The sequence below is a fragment of the Sceloporus occidentalis genome, unplaced genomic scaffold (assembly GCF_023333645.1).
Source record: "Sceloporus occidentalis isolate IW3139 unplaced genomic scaffold, rSceOcc1.0.p SCAF_4, whole genome shotgun sequence".
Classification (NCBI taxonomy): Eukaryota; Metazoa; Chordata; class Lepidosauria; order Squamata; family Phrynosomatidae; genus Sceloporus; species Sceloporus occidentalis.
In genome coordinates this window covers 39,536,556-39,554,941 of record NW_028316984.1, presented here as the reverse complement: position 1 = coordinate 39,554,941, position 18,386 = coordinate 39,536,556, and the positions used below count along the sequence as shown (strand labels likewise).

General features: G+C 40.3%; 1 protein-coding gene across 1 annotated transcript in view; it reads right to left on the bottom strand.

The window, feature by feature from the left end:
• The window catches only part of LRP2 (LDL receptor related protein 2), a 203,180-nt gene that overhangs the window by 127,859 nt on the left and 56,935 nt on the right, over positions 1 to 18,386 (bottom strand). Inside the window, exons 5-12 of the mRNA XM_089523031.1 lie at positions 12,999 to 13,109; positions 12,558 to 12,671; positions 11,665 to 11,781; positions 9,965 to 10,108; positions 9,099 to 9,218; positions 4,729 to 4,857; positions 2,448 to 2,617; positions 168 to 391 (exon numbers count right to left, since the gene is read on the bottom strand). Of these exons, the coding sequence (XP_089379157.1) occupies positions 168 to 391; positions 2,448 to 2,617; positions 4,729 to 4,857; positions 9,099 to 9,218; positions 9,965 to 10,108; positions 11,665 to 11,781; positions 12,558 to 12,671; positions 12,999 to 13,109 (1,129 nt within the window). The remainder of the gene's footprint in view (positions 1 to 167; positions 392 to 2,447; positions 2,618 to 4,728; positions 4,858 to 9,098; positions 9,219 to 9,964; positions 10,109 to 11,664; positions 11,782 to 12,557; positions 12,672 to 12,998; positions 13,110 to 18,386) is intronic.

The following is an 18,386-nucleotide window of genomic DNA, read 5'->3' as shown; positions in this document are numbered from 1 at the left end:
GAACTTTTGAACAAACAGATTAGCTGCTGCTATCTCTAATGTACAACACAGAAGGGAAAAGGCCAAGGCCCCTGTATTGCTATTAATACTTATGCCACCACCTGCACTATTCTGAATTCTACAAGCTTATAATAGAAAAGATTGTTTCATTAAACATTAAAACTTACCCAACAGTAGGATCAACAGCTATTCCTCTGGGGTTTCCCAAACTTTCAGCAATAAGAGTTACACGATTAGTTCCATCAAGATTTACCATGTCAATTCTATTGACACTGGTCTCTACAATGTACAGTTTGTTGTTAATCCAATCTACAGCTAGGTTTTCAGGGGTGTCGACTGAAACATTTAAAACCTCATGGATATCTGAGCCATCAATTCTGACAGAAAAAACCTGAAAAATAATTTTGATTTATAGTAGTGGGGTCTTTAAACATCCAAAGGACACCCTTTAAAGGACACTTCAATATTAACAAAATTGTTTCATATAAACTGTAGCCTAGTGATTCATCTGGTGGTGCCTTGTTCTACCATTTTACTACAGCAAACTTGTTCTTACTAATTAATATCTATATGCTGTTTATGAAGGTGTTGCAGTTGAGCAGTGGAAAAATTAAGGAGATAAGAGTAAGAGTTGAAGGTTTGGCATAGTGCTCTTAACCAGGATGTAAAACTACGAAGGTTTTGTAAACCCTGATTATATGGGATCCTGGCTGACATTACCTATGGTCAGCAGAGCTGTAGATGCAAAGCTACATCATAGCTAAAGTGGAGTGTGAAAGGGAAGTTGGAATTGCACAGGAAATAAGAAGCAAGGGAGGGCAACACGTACCATGCACTTAGCCTCCTACACTTTCAAGAGTAGAACAGGCAGGCCCATCACCTGATCATTTCCCTCCACTACATTGTAACAGACTGTATTTCCAATTAAATTATTGCAATATTTATAGATTTGCCTAATCTAGATCTATTTGCATATGTAAAGGTTAAACAAAACTGGGTCTTTTTAAGCAATACAGCGCTTTGCCCAGGATGATTATGAACAGGCTCCCTGTAAATTAAGTGGCTAGCAGAGATTGAAGTGGCAGTAATTTCACCAGGCTCCTTAACACATAAAATCCATCCCACAATTTGCCCCAGTAAATTTGAAAGCTACTTTTTTCATAAATCTGAGGATTATTTAGTCTTAACAGTAAACCCAGAGTCACTGAAGCCTCATCTGCAAGGAAGAAATAATGCAATTTGACACTATTTTAACTGCCATGGTTCCATGCTACAGACTTCTGGGATTTTTAGTTCTGTGAGATATTTAGCCTTCTCTGGCAGATATCTCTGATGCCACAATAAACTACAAATCCCAGGATTCCATACCACTAAGCCATACCAGTTAAAGTGGTGTCAAACTGCATTATTTCTACAGTGCAGATAAGGCCTAAAATCCTAGACAAATGAAGTAATGTCTAATTAGTGACTCTCTGGGGTGCTAGTGACGGAACAGAAGTAATGAAAATAAATCCATACGGCTCAAGTTAGTAAATCCATATACTACTAAAGAGGTTCTGCACGTCACAAATTGAAGGTTAAGCATCCCGCAAACTGCTACTGATCAGCTTATCTGGGGAGAAAATTTCTTTCTCCCTCCCAATATAATCGATTTTAGTGAATCGATATTGGTGAAATATGCATATATATATAAATATATATATATCAATAAAAACTATCTTCATAGTCTTTAACTTATGATACTTCCAAAAAGAGTAATAATTTTGATTTTGAGTAGAATACATGTTTTGAATAACATGAAACAAAAGTAGAATTGGAAACATTATTTATTGGACTAGAGTACCCTGAATCTCCCAGACAGCACTGCTTGTGCTCTCTAAGGGATTTTGGCAGCTGTAGTTCAAAAATGTAACCATTCCTAGCTCAGAATAAAAGCATTGTGAGGAATAAAAACAATAAAATAAAATGTTGGCCCACAGTACAACGTAATGTCAATATTTCTTACCCGAAGCTCAATTATCAGTAATATACCTGAGAAATATCTGATTTTTAACTTCTCTGAGAACACTGTACTTTCATAATTTAAATGATCAAGTTTCAAGAAATTGAAAAGAAAAATACATCCAGTTTTGAAAGAATGTCTACTATTTCTCTTAATTAGGTTTTTGGACTCCTTTCCCAATAATATTAAGAGTTGCTCAAGATAGCACCATAGCATAATAGCATGCTTTGTTTGATATATTACATGTAAGAGCATAGGTTGCAAATGAGAAGATTATCCCCCCCCCCAAAAAAAAAAAGCGGGGAAAAGCATCTCAGAGTTCATTCTTGTTAGGAAACAAAGAGAGGCCCTGAATCTGATCACAGAAATAACAAGTTATCAACACATCCTTTTTCTGGATCCCTCTGGGTCCAAGAATACCATTTTGCTTGACATTTTCATCTACCTTATCTTGCACAGTATCAGTCCAAAATATCCTACGCAGCTGAAAATGGAAGTCCACGCCAACAGCTACTCCACGATTCTGGCTTTGCACCAGAGTCCGAAAACTCCTTCCATGAAGGTCCCCAACCAGCAAGTCACGGCCATTGGAAAAAATTACCGAGGCAACTCCAGCTGAAAATACAGATGGCACCAGTGTTGCATCTTTTAGTAAATATACATCAGGGCTAGCCAGAGCAAGAAGAAGGGCCCTTCCTCCAGTCCATCTGCCATGGTCCAGGCCTCAGAGGGAGAGAAGAACCACTGGACTTGATCCCCTTCCCACCACCATTCCCTTCTACTTTTGTGTCAAGTCTTTTTAGATTGTCAGCCTGAGGGCAGGGAACCTTCTAATTAAAAATAATAATAATTGTAAGCCGCTCTGAGAGCTTTTAGGGCTGAAGGGCGGGGTATAAATAACTTAAATAAATAAAAATTAAAAATAAATAGGCATCAGGGTACAACTTCTAAAGTGGAAGGGACAGAATGGAGACTTAGCAGTAATAATTAACTGACTACCATCAACCTTTAAAATAAAATCCCTAAAACAGGCCTTCATCCACCCGGTGCCCTCCACGTATTCTGGTCCAAACCAGAATGACCAATGGTCAGGAATGCTGGGAGTTACATTCTAAAACATCTGAAATGCACCAGATTGGAGAAGGCTGCCTTATTTGTATAACATTTAGAACTTCATTCTTTATGGTATAGGAAATCCTAAAAGATCAGGATTATCTAGAAACCTGGCTACCTGCCCATACAGTTAACTAAGTGCATGGATAAGTGTTCATCTCATTGTTCAGACTATTACAGTGTGCCCACGTTTTATGCAGGTGCACCATATGCGGCTTTCAGCATACGCTGAAAGCCACCCCGGAAGAGCCCGGTGAGCACCCCGGAAGAACTAATGGGGCCCACACCCATGGAATGCACACACCACCACAAATCATAGGCAGAAGCCCCATTACTTCTTATGGGGATTCAGCATACACTGAATATCCCTTACGTGGAGGGTTCTGGAATGGATCCCTGCGTAAGGGGAAGGCGCACTGTATATGCCAAGAAAAATATCAGTTTTGCATTTTCTAGGTAATTTCCACATGTGTTGACAATCAGACCTAAAACAACAGATACCAATTCAATACAATTAGCCACATAGGAAACATGTATGCATATGGTTAAAAGGGGCTATGGTAAAACCTACACATCTAGAAAAACTGATAAAATCCCAATGGGTGACCGTGGGCAAGTCACACACTCTCAGCCTCAAAAAAACCCATGATAGAGTCACTTCAGGGTCGCTGTAAGTTAAAAACAACTTGAAGGCACAAAAACAACAACAAGTTTTCAATGTTTTAAAATATTAATTTAATTTACTCTTACATATTTAGGATTTCAAAGCATAATGCACAGAAAATGGAATTCAAAATGTTTGGTACTTTTATAAACACCTTTTTATAATCATTTTATTAAACCTAATTTAGTTTACAGTATCTTTCCAGGATCCTGATTCTACCTGAAAACAGTGCTGTTCAATTATTGTTTCGACTAACAGACTTGCTGCTTGTTGTTCTGTGCTTTTTAGTTCAACTTATGCAGATCTTATCATACAGGTTTCTTGGCAAGATTTGTTCAGAAGGGGTTTGATACTGCCTTCTTCAAAGGCAGCAAGAGGGTTGCTTGTCCAAGGTCACCCAATGGACTTCCAAGGCTGAGCAGAGATTTGCCTCCCAAACTTCCAAAGACCGGCCTCCCAAAGTCCTAGTCCAACTGCAAGCCACTAAAGACTATGGTAGCTCTCAGCCAAAAAATGGATAGATGGACAGATAGACGGACTGACAGAGAGACCTTTCAATTCAACTCAATTAAGTAAGTTTCAGTACTACTGATTTCAACAGCAGAATTCAACATGCACTTAAATCTCACCCACGGAAAATGAATAGTTTTCAGTGTTTGGTTGGGTCAGATTACATTGTTTAGTAGAAGAAATCTGGGAAACCTAGAGCCTGGTCTTTCATCAAGAAACAGTGAAACATACATAGATGGGCCTGGCAGTGACCGCATTGAGTTAGGGAGGCACTGCAGCTCTTCAAGTCTGCCTGTGTTATACTCATGGGCTTTCCATTTATCAGAAAGACATTACTGGTTTTTCTTTCAAGTATTGGACAGATTGAAAAGATAATATTAGCTTTCAAAATAAGCATGAGTAGAGGTGAAGGAAACAACATATGAGGCTACTGGCTTACATGAGGTATTAGCTCGGCAGTGACGGTGATGCTCTAGGATGTAACCCTCTACACAACGGCACTGATGGTGGCCAACACGATCTTCACACACTTGGTCACAAACCCCCCACATTTTGCAGTCATCAAAGTCTGAAACACAAAGAAGATTTCAAAAATACTGAATACATAGATTCAAGAAAGGTATCAAATTACTATATGTTTATATGCAAATCCCTAGCTATAAATGACAGAGATGCGGTACAGACGGCACAAAAGAGCCATGCTCACACCATGTTAGGGTTATGGGACCGCACAGCAACCACACGGACCCTAACCCTAGCATGTACTGGCGGCAGCATAATGGCGGCGCCCTGTGTACATGGGCACCACCATTATGACATAATGGATGCATAGCGTCCGCACACTGCACCGTGCCAGTTACGTCCCAAGTGCACCATTGGCGCACTCGGGACATAACTGGTGCAGCAGAAAAAAAACCCCGCTTTTTGCAGGTTCTTTTTCCTCCACAGGGAAGCCGCACCGTTTGGCGGCTGTGGCTTCCCTGCGGAGGAAAAACCGCCACCACCACTCCAGACCTTCAAGCAGGTATGTACCGGGCCATAGATTCCCCTTTTTTAAAAAAAGCTGCTTTCTTTTAATAATAATAATAATAATAATAATAATAACAACATTTATTTGTATTTCCCACCTCTCCAAAGATCGAGGCGGGATAACAACAGAGAATACTTTTAAACAGTATTCTAACAGCCAAACAATTGTTAACAGCAGAGATCTGTGATCAGCTTTCCCAATGCAGTTGTTGCTACTTTAACCCAAAAGCACCCCAGAAAAGCTCAGATTCTAACTTTCAATCTATCTCAGTCCTTCAAGTGCTACTGGACTGCAACTTCCAGCATTCCTTACTGTTGGCTTTGGAGGTTAGGGCCACTAGAACTTGCAATAAAACATTTGGAAGGCCAGCTTTTCCACCCCTGGATTAGTCTATGAGTAATGAACTTGTGGCCTTCCAGATGTTGTTGGGACTCCAATATTCATAAACCTAAATCAGCATGGCCAACAGTCAGAGATGATGAGATGTTGGGGGGGGGGGGGGCAGGGGCAGGGGCAGGGGAGGCAATGACTAACCTGCTTGTCAAAATGTAAGAGTGAAGGATTCATAAGAATCTTTCGTGAGCCCTCAGGACATAATGGGGAAGAAATCTAAATACACTGATACACTCCAAGGCTTAATCAAACCAGTACATGGCATCTAATTCATAGAGTAAGGTCATGACAATTCTATTTTAAACCAGTGTAGTTAACTTGGTCTGTCTTTTTATATGGGACAAGTACCTTTCTTAAAATAGTAAGGATCATTATGGCTCTAACCCTAAGCAGTTTTTTAGAACCTCTTTTGAAACAGAGGAATAATAATAACTTTTTATAAAAACAAATATTACAGGTGTGATTGTTGCTGGGTTTCTTCACTAGGAGAGAGCAGTCTGTCAGAATTACTATTTTTAAAGCAAATGAGGCAATCTAAGAGATTGTCTTCAGACATTTCTGGTGTTATCCTGGAGCTAGGTTGCTTCTTCCTCTCTTGTCCCATAACATTTATAACAAGAGCAACTATCAGATTACTGACACTAATTTGAACACAGCTTTGGGTATTAGAAGGTCAAACACCTCCACCTCAAAAAACTGCAAGGACAACTGAAATTGGATTACTTTGCAGGTAAATGGATTTTCAATGGCTGTTTGAGTAAAGCAGCATCCAGAATAAACCAACAGATGAAGGTGTTTCCCACTGAGGCTGGATTTACACCACTTCAGATAGGAACACAACTGAATACACACACACATGTACACATTATCTGCACACAAAAGACAATATGACATGAAGAAGACTATGCTCGAGCCCTTCTCCTTGCTATGTGAATTTCAATCTAAAATAAATGTTTTGTACAGAAGATAATTCAATAGCTTAAGCTCCAATCTATCGCCTGAAATGGTACAGCCAAGCAGTGCTGGGAAGAAAGCCAAAAGGTAAGGGAACAGATTACACATCCATGTTGCTCCTGCTTTCCACTATGGGCACAAAACACTGCAGTGCTACATCTAGTCATGCTTGTAACAAAGACTACTGAATTCAGTGGAACACAGATACATAACCAATGGCAGGATTATATATCAGACATTTTGTCTTGCAGTAAAATGAAAAAAAGTAGAAAATAATTGGCTTTGCCATAATTTGGAGAACCAGATGACATTTTCTGTCCCAAATCACAACAAAAGCTCATAAACTCAAACTCAACCCCAAGTACTCAAAACAGAAAGAGCAGTTATGGCTCCTCTCCTTCCCTGCTGAATGCTTCACAAAAGTAACACTTCCTAAACCCAGTAAAAATGCATCTGTACAAGCTGGGATCAACCATGATGAATGGGCAAACCTGGAATATACTGTATTAATTTCCACCAAAGGCTTCAAATGATGACTATCGTATATGACCAGTGGACACACATGGCAAGTGGTGTAGAGACAAACTACGGAGATTGACAAACTTTTTTTTTTAGTATTAATGAAAAAATATACCAATAAATCTTCTATATGAGGGAAAGTTACTATATACAGTTGGCCCTTAACATTCAAGAGGTTTAGGGTCATAAACACACACACACACACAGCAAAACTGGAAAAACCATAAATATAGACCAGATATATTCATACATACATACCTAAGAGGACAGTTTTCTAGGCATCTAAAGGTCCTTCTTAGTGACTCTAAGGTCAGCTTCCAGCAGAAACTGACCACAGAATCACATTGGTGACCTACAAATGCCTTGGCAGGGGCAAATACATGAATCCATAAATAATTAAATCCATGAATGTTTAACCCACAAACATGGAAAGACTACTGTATCTCCACAGGTAAAACCAGCACAAAATTCCTTTTTCTTCCATATATATTTTTCAGTCTTTGTCTCCCCCAATTTTATATTATTACAATTCAAGAATTGCATAAAATGTCAACATATAAAAACAGCAACAATTGTCTAACAGTTATTACGTAATAACAAAATAACAGATCAATAATGATATGGATATGATAATATAGAAGATGGTCCACAGTGTTAATGAGGTTCTAACAATAATCAGATCCTGGCACAGTTATTATTGTATATTATTAACAAAGGCAGAATAAATTATGTAAAAAAAGACCATGGAGAAAATTGCTTAATTTCCATTAATTATCTAGGACTCACAATTCAACTTTGTTTAGTGCACAATTTGATCCACTTTGGCATGCAGTTCCAATGCCCCCTTTCCCTTAACCTTTCACATTACCTGCAAGGCCTACCTAAAACCAGAGCTTGGGCGAAAGGTATGCTGACTACAACTCCCAGAATTCCCCAGCCAGCATGCCCATTTGTCATCCAAAAAGGCAACATTTTCAAGTTCTAGTTAAAATCATCATAGAAGAAGAAAATAGTCACCTTGAGTAGCAGTTTTAGGGAAAAGGCAAGGTATAAATAAAGTTAATAATACAGTGGGCCCTTGATATTCACTGGGGTTTGTTTCCAGGACCCCCCGTGGATACCAAAAAACTCTAGATGCTCAAGCCCCATAAAATACAACAGCACAGTAAGATGGTGTCCCTTATATAAAATAGCAAAATCAAGGCTTCCTTATTGGATTTTTGTGAGGAATATTTTCAAGCCATGAAAAACTGAATCCATGGTTGCTAAATCCATGGATATGGAAGGCCAACTGTAATAATAATAGTAACAATAACAACAGCAACACCAACTCCATTTAGCACAGCTACTTCTTTTTTTCTAGACTGGAAGCATCTTCAAAGCTTCAAAGAAGCAATTCAGGTACCTTAACTTAATGGTAATGTGGAAACTATACTGAATTGGAATTAGGGATAGGGTGAATATCTGTTTCTCTTTTCATACCAGACAAATACAATGAGGTACAATGAGAGCATACAGTAGAAAGAAGGTGGGCTGATTTCTAAGTCTGTTTGGCTAGGGAGATTCCCCAAGTAAGACCATCTAGGACTAAGTCAGGGACTGTGTAACCTGGTACATTGTCTCTTTCTGATTGAGCTTAGTTCCAGCTATAAGACGGGAAACTCAATTTTTGGTTTCAGCTTGGTTCTAGCTGCAAGACTGTTTATTAGTACTGCATAGTTTCTCCCACTCATTTGCACTGCTCTATAGCCAGTGCTACAGAGCTTTGAGAGAGCTGTTTTAACGCCCTCATTAATTTGTCAGTAATAAGGAAGGAATACCATCAACTTTCTGTAGCAAATAAATTCTAGCACTGTTGTGGTTTTTTTAGAGTTTAGAGATGGATGATCAGTATCTCCATATTGTTTACTTACCAATACAGGTGCGACTGTCATTGCTGCTAATCACATATCCTGCAGGACAATAGCACGTTCCTCCAGATGGGGAAGAGTGACAGCGGTACTGACAGCTCAAAGCTGCACAACGAGATATGTCTAGCAAGAGAGAGACGAAGTTGAATTGCACTGTTAAGTACACGGCACCAACAACTTGGATGTACAGAATGAGTCATGAAAAATACTGTGTCAAACAAAACCCAAAACAATCACAGGGACAGTGTGATGAAGCTGGTAATCAAGGAGTCTCCAGCACAATGCAAAGATATCAGCTGGTGTATCAGATAATTTTGTGCATTAACCTCACTACAGTCAACTAACAGCTATGATCCACCAATAGCCATTCTCAAGTTCATAATCAGTGACATGTGACAAAGGCATAGGAGATGGAAAGATTATTCATTCTCTATATTAGGGATGAGTATGCTGTGGCTTTCCAGACATCACTTAACTAGTTTTCATGATGCCTAATCATTCACTATGTTTGATAGGACTAACAGGATGTCCAAGAGCATCTAAAGGGCTACAGATCCCAAATGCTGCCCTCACTGACTCACATAAGCATTTATCTTAAGTAATGGAACACTGTAGATGTCAACTGAGTTTATTACTATCAAACTTTAAATTCCCTAGAATTGATACACAAAAAACTTGCATGGAAAAATCAGGAAGGTGTCACAATCAAAAGGCATGCAACCTAAACAATAGTTTGCCACTTCTATGGTATCAATCACATAGAACATGCCCGTCAAAATTTAAAATGCCTTTCCAATGCAATCATCTTAGAAGTGCATCACAGTTGGCAATTCTGGTGTTCTATACACCTTTCTTGTGTTATTACTCACTGCAGAGCCTGCCTGCTGTTATGTTCGTTTCATCTTCTCCTGCAGGGCAATCTGGAGTTCCATCACAGACTTTACCAATTGGAATGCATTGCCCTGATGTAGGGCAGGCCCATTCTCCAGGGTAGCACTCTCGATGACCACTTTCTATAGAACAGAACAAAGAGACAGTGTGCAATGTTGTCAAATCCTATTTTAGGTGTGAAGAAGAATTTGGTTCTCCACGGTTTTTTTGCACAGCTTGATAAAGTTAGTTTTTTTGGACTAAAACTCTCAGAATCACTCAGTCACGATGGTCACTACCTATACCCATTGGGAGATCCTGGGAAGTCAAGTCCAAAATGTAAATTTTTAAGCTCATGCCTTTGCCATTAACTTTCTAGCCATAGCATAGCATTAGGAAGCTTTAGCTCTAGCAGCAAATGTTCCAGTTCCCTGTCTCTGTCTTTCCCATTCAATAAATAAACAGGATGTAAAAGAGACAGTCTCACAAACACACACACACACACACACGAGTAGACTATTGGTACCCACTGAGGTTTGTTTCCAGGATCTCCTGTGGATACCAAACTCCATGGATGCTCAAGTACCATTATATACAATGTTGTAGTAAAATGGTATCCCTTCTAAAAAATGGCAAAATCAAGGTTTGCTTTTGGGATTTTTTAAAATATATATATTTTCAAGCCATGGATAGCTGAATCTGTGGGCACATAATTCATAAATACAGAGGGCCAACCGTACATACATATATATGAGAAAATTATCACGTGAACACAATAAACTTTCCCACTATTTCCAAAGAAAAGTTCACACATTATGAAGGGATGCACTTTATACTCAACAACTGTCATCTCCAGACACTAGTCCCTGGAATATGTCTCTGTATATTATAAATACACCTGCAAGCAGGAATTAGAGAAATTTATAGATGGGATCTTTAGATATAATAAAGTACTTCATGTAATCCCCTAAAAAACAAATGTATGAAGAACCTCTCAGTTTTCCCATCAATGTTACTGATAATATGTGTATTCTGACATACTTTGTGGAAAAACTCTTTTTGATTTCAGAACTACACCAGGATGAATCTGGAATCTCTGATATGGGCCAGAATGTTCCTCTTCTTTGACAAGGCCAATGACTCCACCACACTGAGATTGAGACAAATGCTAAGAGGCCTGTGCTCCGTTTGCATACATATCTATGTAAGAATGAATCCTTGCTAGTGGTAGTGGTGGTTATTGATATGATTAACATTTATTTTTTTAATGCATTGCACCATATGTTATTTTAGGAGACGGGCTTTGTAACAGATCTTATCCATTAAAGGTATCCCACAATATCATCACAGAACACTAATTTATAACTCACTGGCCCACCATTGCATGCTGGACAGAGATTCTGATATACTGCATTTTAAGTACCACATAACCTAAACTTGCTAAGTCATAACCTAATATACTGATTTTCCCTAATATCTTGCCTCTCATTCTTTTTTAGCTCATGGATGCTTGATTTGCATTTGAAAATTAGTAACAAAACAAAACATATTGATAGAATTGCTTGTGTGAGCAGAACTTCTAAAAGTAAAAAAGATGGCAAGTTGTCTTCTAAATGCATTTGTAATAAGATTCATTAGAAAAGGTGATAGAGTTTTATCTGCAAATGGCCCACCAAATTCATGTAACTTCATTACTTACCACATCCTATTTCATCATCATTATCTTCACAATCATCATCTCCATCACAAATCCAGCTCTGATGAATGCAACGACCACTTGGGCAAGTGTAGAAATTCCCTTTACAAGTTGCATAAGCTAAAAAATAGAACAGCAAATATATATTATCATCAACAACAAAAATGTTCATATGTCATTTTTTAAGGTTACCTCACAGACCTTAAACTTGGCTAAGTGGAAATCAAACTAACTGAAGCAAACTCTGTCCAACAGCAATAACTATGACTACTGCTTACTTCCATCTTCTCTGTCTGACATTCAAGGAAGTAAACTGAACATCAATAGATAAGATAAGACCAGATCTGGAATATGGAACCATTCACTATAGAAGCAGAATAAAAATTAGTTTCAGTTGGACATGTTTTCAGATTCAGAGTCTGACTAAATCTTGCTTCAAAAATTCTGTCTGGCTTAAAAGGGAGTAAAAAGTAGTAAAAAGGGAGAGCAAGAGTGAAGTTGTCCATCAGTAATTAGCACACGGAAAGCAGACTTGAGGAAACATGCAGCCCACTGGGTCAGTCCTAGTCACATATTGTATTTTTTATTAAAATGATATAATTATTTCCAGATAAGCATCTATAGTTCTAAAATACCACATGCACATCTTATCTAAAAATGTATCCTCTTTTTCAATGATGTCTTTCCCCTCTTTGGGTACAATAAGCGATCAGCCAAGGAGAGTAGCCTAGTGTTTTGAACACTACTCAAACTCAATGTCTACTGAAATATTTTCTATTTCAGAATGCAATCCAGAAAGCAGGTGTAAATGATGAAATAAAATATTGTAGTATTTTAGGATAGTTAACTATTGGGATGCAAATGAATGAAAGAAGCCAAAGTGAAAATCAACATACTGCAAGAGTTTTCATCGCTCCTGTCTCCACAGTCATCATCATGATCACAGACAAAGGCTCGAGGGATGCATTCTCCATTTCCACACTGAAACTGAGCACTGGAGCATCCATGAGCTAAAAAAGAATGAGAGGCAAGAAATGTGTCCTAGAAATAAATCCCACCACCTTTTACTTTATTATGACATTGGCTGTTCTCACATTGCAGAATGAGTGCAATTCAACACTGCTTTAACTGCCATGACTCCATCCTATGGAATCCTGGGATTTGTAGTTTGTTGTGCCACTAGAACTCTCTGACAGAGAAAGCTAAATATCTCAGAACACTACAAGTCACAAAATTCTTTAGTACTGAGCCAGGGCAGTTAAAGCAATGTCAAATTAGTAGTGTAGATGCATCCTGAGTGTGTTGATTGTTCTGGGGCCTGAAAATGTAGTACTTACTACAGTTGGCTTCATCAGATGCATCTCTGCAATCTACTTTGCCATCACAGTGCTGGCTTGCATTAAAACAGGCTCCATTGGAACAGGTTAACTGATCACATGTTGGATACTCTGCAAGAAGAGATAAAATTTACTTCAAAACAAGGATAGGAACTGTATGGTCTGCAGGCCACATGCAACCTGCACTGGCCTTTTTTGCAGTTCTTAGAGGGCTTCCAAAGACCCCTCCCCCATGATATTCAGCAGAAATCAGCAATTGGTGCCTCCAAAAGCCTCTAGGGGGTGCAGTTACCCTGTTAAATGTCATTTGTACAAAACTGACCCCCAAACCGCAGTTGAGGTCCCAAACAACAATTATTTAGGCCCCTTCTGGATTTTCCCCCCAAAGACAGCTGGTACACCCCATGGGAAGTGACAAATGGGTACACGAGGCCTACAGATCTTCCACAGTGATATAATGTATCATTGACCACAGGCGGACAGAAGAGAAATCAGGATCTGTAATTTGCAACAGAGTTTGGCAAGGGTTTTTGGCTCCCTGCAGGATAATGGTAGCAAAGGTCCCCCTCCTCACTGGGCTAAAGCAAAAGAAGACTTGGGGGGGAAATCAAGACAAGAGTTTTTTGTTTTTGTTTTTTATGAAAGAACATTTAAAAGTGGTCGTTTTTCAACTCATAAGCTCCAGGACAAAGAATTAGCTTGTTCTTTGATTTATGGCATGTATCCACCCAACTTTGGCTACTGTTTTCTACCTGGCTCTAGTTGATGGATCTCAGATTTCTAGTAAAATAAAAACTGGATCCCATAAGCCTCAAGTCTGCTTGTCTCTGAGCTAGACCATATCCTTGATTTTATTTTCTCTATGCAGCATACAGAAACAACAGAACCCACACTACGTCAGACTTGCTGAACCTGGAGCCTTTCAGATATATTGGCTATATTAGTTGGGAACAGTAAGAGTTGCAGCCCAAGGTCACCACACTGGGGAGTATTGTTCCCGGTAGTCACCTATTTCCTTATCCTCTGATTTCAATCTCTTCACTGATCATTTCTGCCAAGGCTAATACTATAAATCAGTTAAAATGCACAGAAAACAAGTAGTTTTATTTTAAGCACCATGGAGAGCCTACTGGAGCCTGCCTTGACATTATTTTCCTCCTCCTTCTCAGAACTCTCTTAGCAAGACAGTGAATGAAAGACTCCTGCACTTTGGCACCAACTTTCTCATTTCTTGTCACATGCCGAAGTTGACTCCAACTTACAGCAACCCTTTCCTAGGGTTTTTTTTTTTTATCAGACCTGAAAAAGATTTTCTCTCCATATTCCTCTTAAACTGAGAGAGCATGATTTGCCTCAAGTCCTCCAGTGGGGATTCAAATCCTGGTCTCCCAATGTCCTAGTCCAAGGTTCAGATCACTACACCATGGTGGCTTTCAACTTTCTCGTTCCTGTTGTTGTTGTGTGCCTTCTAGTTGTTTCTGACTTATAGCAACCCTAAGGCAAACCTATCATGGGGTTTTCTTGAAAAGATTTGTTCAAAGCGGGTTTGTCACTGTCTTCTTTCAAGGCATTGCCTTCTTCCAAGGGTTCATGGCTGAGTGGGAACTGAACCCTGGTTTCCAGAGCCATAGTCCAACACTGAAACCACTGTGATATGCTGGCTCTTAGCAACTTTTTCATTACCACAAAAAAATATAACTGACTAAAGCAAGAGATCCTAAAGTTATTTCAATATGAGATCTCTTGTCATTCAACAGATTAAACCCTCTTCAAGGAAGGCTCATTCATGTAAAAAGGGGGGATCCATGTCCCCCTCGCCATTTTTTCTTTAAATTCTGCAAACTTGGGAGTATCTACAATCACAGCACTACAGAATCCACAGACACGTGACCAGAATTTGTTGTTATTGTGTGCCTTCAAGTCATTTCTGACTTATGGCAACCCTAAGGAAAACCTATGACAGGTTTATCTGAGGCTAACAGTGCGACTTGCTCAAAGCCACTCAGTGGGTTTCCATGGCTGAGCAAGGAATCAAACCAATTTTCAAACTACTACGATATGCTGGCTATCCCAATACCTTCTTTTAATAAGCATTTTTCTCACAATTCATTAGTTGGGGGAGAAATCAATTTGGAACATTCCATTACTAATTTGTTTATTTTAAAAAAAAAACCTCTCATTTTTGTTTAATTTCAATTTGAGGAAAAGACTGAGGAACACATTTCCAATTGTATTTCTAATTCATTTTCTATATAAGCAAGGAGCAACAACAATAGGACCTTATGAGCCAGTGACAGGATAATCATCAGGGACAGGTGGTCATTAAAGGCTAATGGGATTGTCTTGACAATACAACAACAGCTGTTAGCCGCACCGCAGACAGTGGCACGTAGACAGTGGCTTAGCAGTGCAGAAATGCTTGATCAACACAGACTTCAGCCACACCTTCAACCTGATATAACCCAGAGACTGTAAAACAGTATGTCACAGGAAACACAAAAACCACTATGTACAAAACATTAATTACATATGTAACAAGTAAAAAACATCAGCAATAGTATTTGCCACTGGTGATATCTGGCTTTGAGCCTAGCCCCACAGATGATCTACAACAATGAACTAATAAATGGTTCTGATTTGAAGTTGGTGGGGTATTCAGTCTAGTCTATCAGAACTCTGGTGCCTCACCAAACTATCTATCCCCGGATTCCACAGAATGGAGCCAGTAAATGATCTAGATAAGGAAGCAGCCTTGCACTGGCCTTCTCCAAAGTATACAGAGTGGCTTTAAAATTTTAGAAAAGATACACATCTTGCCTTTAGGAGCAAGGCATTCACTAAATCAGCATTCCATTTTCTGGCCACCATGGGCAGCATCCTGTTAGGGATATATATGCATAAAGTATGGCTTAATGCACATGTTTCTCTTGTGTCTTTTTCTTTTTTTTTACATGGGGAGCTGCTGGCTATTCTTTAGCCTTTTGTGTCCTATTCAAAAATTGCCCCAGCAGCTATCTAAACCCGTAAGGCACTGCTGTAGCTTTTGCACCTCCTGTTTCTCAATGGTGATGAGGAGAGGGAGTGGGGAGGCAATGCACATGATGATGAAGTAGCTGCTCCAGTAAAAACTGGAGGACACACTCCATCTGTGAGCATGAGATCCCCAGGACCATGAGACCAGCTGCTTCCTTGGGTGTATCCACACTGTAGAAATAAAGCAGTTTGACACCTGTCTAACTGTCATGGCTCCATCTTATGGAATCCAGGGATATGTAGTTTTGTGAGGCACCACGGTGAATGCCTCATCAAACTTCAAATCCCAGGATTCTGCAGGATGGAGTCATGAGAGTTAAAGTGGTGTCAAACTGTTTTATTTTGGCAGTGTGGCAGATCTCCTTAGCATGAATTCCTTATCCCTCCACTCCAGTAAAGAGCAACAGTAGTTCCTTCTGGGGTTTGATATTTGTCAGGGAAAGGGGGTGGAAACAGAATGGCTACTTGCTCAGGTGTCCTAACCACAAAGAGGACAAGGCACCATAAAATGTAGGGCAGTCAAGAAAAATGTATGGCATTACAAAATAAAAGCTAGAAACGCTATTATAAATATAAATCCATGCTCCTTAGTCGTGTGCTCAAAAGGGAGGATATTTTGGATTTCCTCTTGGACAGAAGGCTGAAATGTAAGACATGTCCTGGAAAAGGGTGACTTCTCATCACCCTGCATTTGCTTGATGTATGGTCCCAGATTATCTCTGCTAAAGACACTGCAAATAGCAAGAAACCAGGCAACAACTTTGGGTTTGTACAGATGTTGGTCCAAACCCCAAGTATATAAAAATGGTGGCCTTTCATTCTCAGAGCAGAGCTAAATTCTTTATTTTGACTTGACTCTAATGGTGTACTTTGCCACAGTGGCAAGGTTATATGGCCGAGAAATAAGGTATGGCCCGTGGGCAATATGCATCCCCCAGAACCATTTTCTGAAGATCAGTTTTTTGTTCTTTACTGTTTCTTTCTTTTCTTTTCTTTTTTTTTAACTTGCCCTAATTGCTGCCAAATGCCCTCTAGAAAATGTGGAGGAATTTCACACACAAACACACATGCGCGCACACATTTTTTTTCCTGCAAGATGGCATTTGCACTGCAGAGGTAATCCAGGTTGACACCACTTTAATTGCCACAGCTCAATGCTATGGAATTCTGAGAATTGTAATTTCCTGAAACATTTAGCCTTCTCTGTCAGAGCTCTGGTGCTACAGCAAACTACAGTTCCCAGAATTCCATAGCATTGAACCATGGCTGTTAAAGTAATATCATCTTGGATGATTGCTGCAGTGTGGATAAGGCCTAACTAAGCCACCTTAGGCCCAGGAATTGTAGGGTTACCATAATTACCTTCCACAAAACCGGGACAAAATGTAAGACATGATGTAGAACAAAATGTAGGGCAAAATCTAGGACATTTAAGAAAAATGGAGGACAAAAACATTAAAAACAGTATAAATTCATGCTACTGACTCATGCCCAAAATTGAGGACATTTTGACATTCTTCCTGGATAGAAGTTTGGGATGTAGCTTTGTGTGGTGGACTAGGACTCTGGAGACCAGGGTTCGCTACCCTGCCTATTAGGTGACCTCAAACAAGTCACACTCTCTCTGCCTTCTCAGCAGAAAGCAGAAACCTCCTCTGAATAAATCTTGCCAATGCCAAGCAAACCCCAGGATAGGTTTGCTGCAGCGGCAAGGCCATCTCAGAGGTGGAGGAGCATCCTCTGCCTCAGAGGTTTTGCCGCTGCCCGCGGCCTCTCTTCTCAGGGCCCAGCTAGGTGACAAAGCCTTCTTCATCGCAGGTGGCGGAGCCAAAGAGGAGAAGGAAGGCTTCCTTTCCCTCCCCCTGGCTTTGTCCCGGGGCCGGAGCTGAAGAGGGGAAGGAAGCCTCGCCACAGCAAGGCTTCCTTCTCCTCCTAGGCTTCATCCCGGGTGACCAGCGGAGCCTAAGAAGGGAGGGAAGCCTCACCATGGCAAGGCTTCCTTCTCCTCCTCGGCTTCGTTCCGGGTAGGCGGCGGAGCCTGCCAAAGAGGGGAGGGAAGCTTCGCCATGGCGAGGCTTCCTTCTCTTCCTCGGCTTCGTCCCGGGCAGCCGGCAGAGCCCAAGAGGGGAGGGAAGCCTCGCTGTGGCAAGGCTTCCATCTCCTCCTCAGCTTCGTCCCGGCTGAGGAGGGAAGCTTTGCTGTGGCGAGGCTTCCTTCTCCTCCTCAGCTTCATCCCAGGCAGCCAGCAGAGCCGAAGAGAGGAGGGAAGCTTCGCCACGGTGAGGCTTCTTCCTCCTCCTCCTTTGGGGCCCAGCCGGGCAACTAGGCTCCGCCCCAAGCCCCGCCCCACCCCCG